A 6,000-nucleotide genomic window follows, 5' to 3' on the forward strand; every position below is an offset into this window, starting at 1 on the left:
TAGTCATCAAATGGTCAAACCATTGGGCAGTTGCAACATGGTATTGAGGCAATCTGGACCATCAGACGTACCGCTCAATGGTCTGCCCACTAGGAAGATTTCCTTTACCTCTATTTTTTCAGAGCTGCTCCTCAGTGAAGCTATAGTGCTACCATAACACGCTTCTACCTTCAGAAACCCACAACTTCACTGAAGATTATGCTTCTTAACAGTGAGTAAAACAAGAAACTTTTCCTTCATTTTAGAAGAGATAGCCCTCATACTCCAAGCCAATTGTTCCTAGAAATATCACTGAAGTGGCAGGCAAATTTGTGGTGTAGAGTATCTCCCAGGATAGACTTTATGTTAGTCATTCTGGGAAGGCTGGGATCTAATTATAGTTATAAGTCTGGTAGCAATAAGGGTTGGTGGGGTGCATCATAAGGGCAATCAGCACTCCCTTAACTTGGGTGAGGTCAGTTTGGCGTCTTCAAGAAAGGAATTGCTCTCTTTAGACATAGGAGAAATAGTTGCTCCTACTGGGAGAAGAGGTTTAGGATTTGGGGACTTATGGTCCTCAGATTCATTGAATTCCAGCCAAATGCCCTTACCCCAATTCTTACAGTTCCACTCTTCTCCAGTCAATATCTCAACTCTAACAAAACTGGTCTGGTGAATCTGTGCATTAAGCTTAGGTTGTAATTCTGGGTTGGAACTGTTCAAGACATGCAGTGTGTGGCTAAAAATGATGAGAATCTCATAGAACCATCAGAGAAGCTCACACATTTCCCTGACCATGCCCTAACCTTCTTACTATCTTTCTGTAAACTTCCCAGGGAAGTTGGAAGTCAATCAACCCTGAACCCTTCTAGTCAAAAGTCCTACCAAAGAAGTCAGTTGAAGAAGCTATTCATCTCCCATAGTATTGCCTTCAATAAGAACTTCATTCTAGGCAACATTTTAAATAACTCTTATTACTACATGACATAAACCTCAAGTATAGCATTTTTCACGGGCACAAATACTGCTTTTTTTCATTGCTTTCAAGCCTAATCACACCAGATAACCAACTTTAGATTCTATGTTTGATGGTTTGTTTTTTTTCCTGGTTCAATGCCTGGTATGTAGTAGTATATTTAAAAATCATATAATTTTTGTAATTTATAGGCAAATTAGTTATATTACATTAATGAAGCTAAGTTTATTCAAAAACTTTTCAAACACCTTTATATTATATAACTTTTTAAAAATATGATTCTTGATATGTACTCACATATCTTAATTTCTTAGCCATATTTATCGCTAATAAAATGTTATTCATACTTTTTTCTGAAATATATTCTAAAAGTACACTTTTAATATGAGCTTTTTTCTAATTGTTCTCATCAAATGAGCTGCAAGTCATCCAAGTGGCTTTGTGTAGTTTTGCAGAAAGCATTACTTCAGCAGGCCTTGGTTGTTCAAAGAATCCCTATCTTCAAGACTGGCCTTTGGTTGGCTCCTGGAAGATAACTCTGAGCCCTTGGAATATTCTGCTTGAGGCCCTGGACCACACAGAACCCTCTGATCTAACTGTTTATATTAAACAAGTGATTCAAGGTGAACATGTGTTGTTGTATGACTGAGGCCTTGGGCCACGTATCAGTGTGATCACATAATTTATGCTAATAATATGATTTCTGGTGAATGTATTCTTTGTTGTGCATGCAAGAGTGGGGTAATGGTGTCTGAATAGCTGAGGTCAATCACACAGATGCTACATGCTTACGTGACTGATCCAAAAAAAAAAAAAACCCTGGACACCAAGACTCACATAATCTTCCTTGTTTGGTAACTATTTGCATCTGTTAACACACGTTGCTGCTGGGAAAATTAAGCATGTCCATGCAATTCCACTGAGAAAGGATACATGGAAGTGTGTGCCTGATTTATTCTGGATTTTGTCCCATGGGCCTTTTCTCTTTACTTATTTTAATCTGTATCCTTTTGTTGTAATAAGTCATAGCCATGAGTATAACATCTTTCTGAGTCCCACATCCTTCTAGTTAATCATTCAGCCTGAATGAGGAGGTAGTACGGATCTCCAATTATATAGTTAATAAATGTGAAGCCCCAAATGACTCTTCACTGTAGGTCACATTTTAATTGAGAAATCACTCTCTAGGGGTTTATAAATATCTAGTAAGCTTAGGGAAACACTACTAAATAAGTTTTTTTTTTGTATTGAAATATTTCTGCCAAAATACTCTCAGAGAATTTTTGACAAGTACCTTGTTGAAAGACAAAACTCTTCAAATAAGTTGCCTCTGTTTACAATTATTTTGAATGTTTCACCAAATTTAAAAGTACAAAAGCCATGGGGCTTCTTAATTTCATACCAAAATACGAAAACAAATCAATGTAATTCATTATATCAATACAATAAAGGACAAAAACCACATGAATGCCAAAAAAAAAAAAAAACAACAAAAAAGCAATTAACAAAACCCAACACATTTTCTTAATAAAAATACTCAGTAGAAATGGAAGGCAACTTCCTCACACTAATAAAACACATACATGAAAAATCTATACACTTAAAAAGTGAATCATAGTCACCATAGGACCCAGCAATTCACTCCTGGGTATAAAAATCACTTCTCTAAATGAAAATATGTGTTCACACAAACACTTATATACTGTTCCAATTCTACATGTAAGGAGCTCAGAAGTCACCACCCTGTCCTAATACGTAACAAACTTAATGGACTAAAAAAATTAATAACTCTTTTTGGATACATAACAGAAGACAAGATGCAGGACAAACTTGACTAGATTGTGCATTCAACTGCCATTATAACTCATCAACCCCTACACTTAAATTTGTGTTTGAGTTCCAAAAATATAAGCCCTATGGTTAAAAGAAATGAGAACTTCTTTTAGGGCTGTGAGGGGGGCTCCAGCATTCTCAGACTTGAGCCGAGAGTTAGCAGAACTGAATTTGTCATTTTCTCCTCATAAGAACTTTCAAAAGATTCCATCCATCACCAGCACTTACAGTCATTACCACTACCAGAAGGTAAAGGGTAGAGCCAATTGGGCTTCTAAGATACGTTTCCACCTGTACCTCATCGCAATCAAACACAAGTGGTAGCTTGATTCATTACAATGCTACTACATGCCAAAAATGACTACCCATCTCCCACGGCCCAAACGGCTGAGAACCTCAAGACTAAAGGCATAATAAAACCAATCCTAAAATCCCACCTTTATGGCTATATCTTCTGGCATTATGCCTGACACCAATTTCATTATAGTCTGGATGCAATCAGGCAGGCATGCCCTGAGTCTGGTCATAAGGACACATCAAACTATACCCAGATTGAGATTGGTTGAGATTCAACATACAGAATGAAAGACCCATATACCTTAAGATTTGCATGGACATAAGAAAAAGGTGGGAAAGTGAGGAACTGCTACAGATTAAAGTCTAAAATGTTACAGCTAAATCCAATGTGTGTTCCTGGATAGAACTTGGGACCAGAAAGGAAAATGAGATAATAGTGAGGCAGCTGGCAGTATCTGAGTGGGGCCACCGATTCCTAATTTGATGGTAGTGTTGCACTGATATTCCTGACTGAAAAGTGGTTAGTGAGAAAAGTGTCCTCACTTTGGGAGAACTCACCCTGGAATCTTTAGCAGTAATGGGCACCATGTCTGAAAAAGTCTGTACGTATTATGGTGAAGGAACAAATGTGGTAAAATGCAAACAACTAGAGGATGCGGGTGAGGGGCCACCTGTATTCTTTGTATCACCTTTGCACCCTTTCTGTATGTTCGAAATTACTTCAAAACTGTTTAAAAAGTAACAATAAATAATAAATAGATCAACGGATAAGTATACATGAAGAGATATATTGTTTTTATGAATAGAAGGCTCAACGTTATACCCATACTGAGCTAATGATCTATATGAAGTCAGTTAATAAGTAGTGGAGCTAAAAACATTCACTGCAAACCACTTCTTCAAAAACCTTCAATGGCTCCTCATTACCAACCTAGTGAAGGGATTATATTTAGTGAGATAATACCTGTAAAGCACCTTACTCATCACCCAGTACATTAGTGAGGTGAACACCTTTTAGTATCCTCTCAAAATTTTCGGCCTGGTATTTATTTATAGACCTTCATAATGTGCTGAAAATTTGTCTTTTCCTTCTTTTGTATTCACTTATGCACTCAATACATACTTAATTGAGTGTCTTAGTCACTGTAATTAGGTCCTGGAGAGACACGATGAACAAAACAGATATAATTACTCTTTTTGGTGCTTAGGTGAAACCATCATCCAAGCCAAAGTCATCACTCACCATTCTGAAACAAGGCTTTCCTGTAACTGAGTGGTTTTCTATCCAAACATTCATTCATTCATTCATTCATTCATTCATTCATTTCCTTTTACAGTAAATACTCCTTATCTACATTCCAGCTATTACAATTATACCCTATTTATTAGGGTATAATTAAGATGCCCCTTCCCCAAGAAAGTTCCTCAATAAAATCAAGATAAACTGATCATTATTTATGCATTCTTCTCATATGGTTCTTATCACATACAGCATTTTTTTTGTACTTATTTAGAAATAACATTTTAGAGCAAAACCAGATCATGCCTGGCAAACTTCAATACCATCAGCGTAAACAGGATAGTAAAGGATCTTACGTGTAATGGGAATGGTAAGGGCTGTGGCCAAGTAAAGAATGAATACCCTCTCTAAAGGCATTCAAATTCACATCCTTTGTTTAACTGTGTGGACAAGGATAAACACCTTCCAGTTTGCCGTCTCTAACATGGGTTGTTTGAGGTTCCACTTCACCTCCTCAACTCATACACAAGGATACCAAATCCAGGCGGGGAGCAGCTTGGCCAGCATGTCTCCAATTTGTGAGCAGAAGCAGAAACAAATGGGTGGTCACAGACAACATATTCAATTTTATTTTAATCCCCGAATAATTTAACCTTGAACTTCCCAGGGTTGGTGACCAAACAATGTTAAATGACTCAACACCACCCTCCCTCCGGCTGCTCTCTGGAGGCCAAGCCCATCTATGGCCTCACACTCCCTAGGGTGGACTGGCTCCCTCAGGCACCTGCTGAAGTTAAGCGATGACAGGTCCACAAACCCAAGGTAATGGCCCATTTTTAACCTGTTTTGATTCCAGGTAGACCTTGAGAACCTTGAGAACGTGAGAGTACAGCTGCTTCAAGCTGGGGCATCCCCAAGGAGTCCTCCACTCAGGCCTCATCCCTCTCCTGGCCTCCTCGTCCACCAGGTAGCAACCCCAAGGGTCCCTGCGGGCTGCCCTCACCAGAATGACAGCCACTCCCACGCAGGCTCACCTTGAGAGGTGACCAGGAGGCAGTAGAAAATCATGAAACAATAGATGTTGTTTAAACGCTGGCAGCAGGGAATAACCATGCAACCCAAGCCGCAGCGTCCCTCCAAACTTTCATTCCGTTCTCGAGTCTTCTTCAGATTGGCCTCAGGCTGACCTCTCCCTTTTTGGAAAGCATGGAACTTGATCAGGCTAGTGGGAACTGTCCTTATACGCCAGACTCGCTTCTCGTCCTTCCCGTCCTCCTTGCCCTGAGCATTCTCAGCAAGCTGGGCCGGCGCCACCTCGGGCTCCTCTTCTGCTGGGGCGTCCTGCATGGTGGGGGGCTGGGGTCACACGGGGCGGCAGCTGAGGGAGGTGGGGCCTGCTGCTCCCAGGGCCCTCCCGCTCCCCCCGCTCCACCGAAAAGCCAGCAGGCCCGGACGTCAGCCAACCGGTGGCCACCAGAGGCCCAAGCCTCCAGAGGGAGCCTTTCTCCTTGAGCAGAAAGCAAACGTCCCTGCAAGGTTGACAGTTGCCCAAAGAGAACTTCCAAGGCTGTTTCCTTCTCTGCTTCCACGTGGGGAAGAGGAGTGGGGGGTGGGGAGGGAGGGAAGCTAGTACTACTGGATTCTAGCTGGAGTAACCCTAATGGAAGTCAGAAGA

General features: G+C 40.6%; 1 protein-coding gene across 1 annotated transcript in view; it reads right to left on the reverse strand.

Moving 5' to 3' along the window:
• SLCO6A1 (solute carrier organic anion transporter family member 6A1) overlaps positions 1 to 5,672 on the reverse strand; it is a 101,654-nt gene extending 95,982 nt beyond the window's left edge. The window contains exon 1 of the mRNA XM_055312801.1: positions 5,360 to 5,672. Coding sequence (XP_055168776.1) covers positions 5,360 to 5,672 — 313 coding nt within the window. The remainder of the gene's footprint in view (positions 1 to 5,359) is intronic.
• Between the last annotated feature and the right edge of the window lie 328 nt (positions 5,673 to 6,000).

This window comes from Nyctereutes procyonoides, unplaced genomic scaffold (assembly GCF_905146905.1).
Source record: "Nyctereutes procyonoides isolate TBG_1078 unplaced genomic scaffold, NYPRO_anot_genome, whole genome shotgun sequence".
Lineage (NCBI taxonomy): Eukaryota > Metazoa > Chordata > Mammalia > Carnivora > Canidae > Nyctereutes > Nyctereutes procyonoides.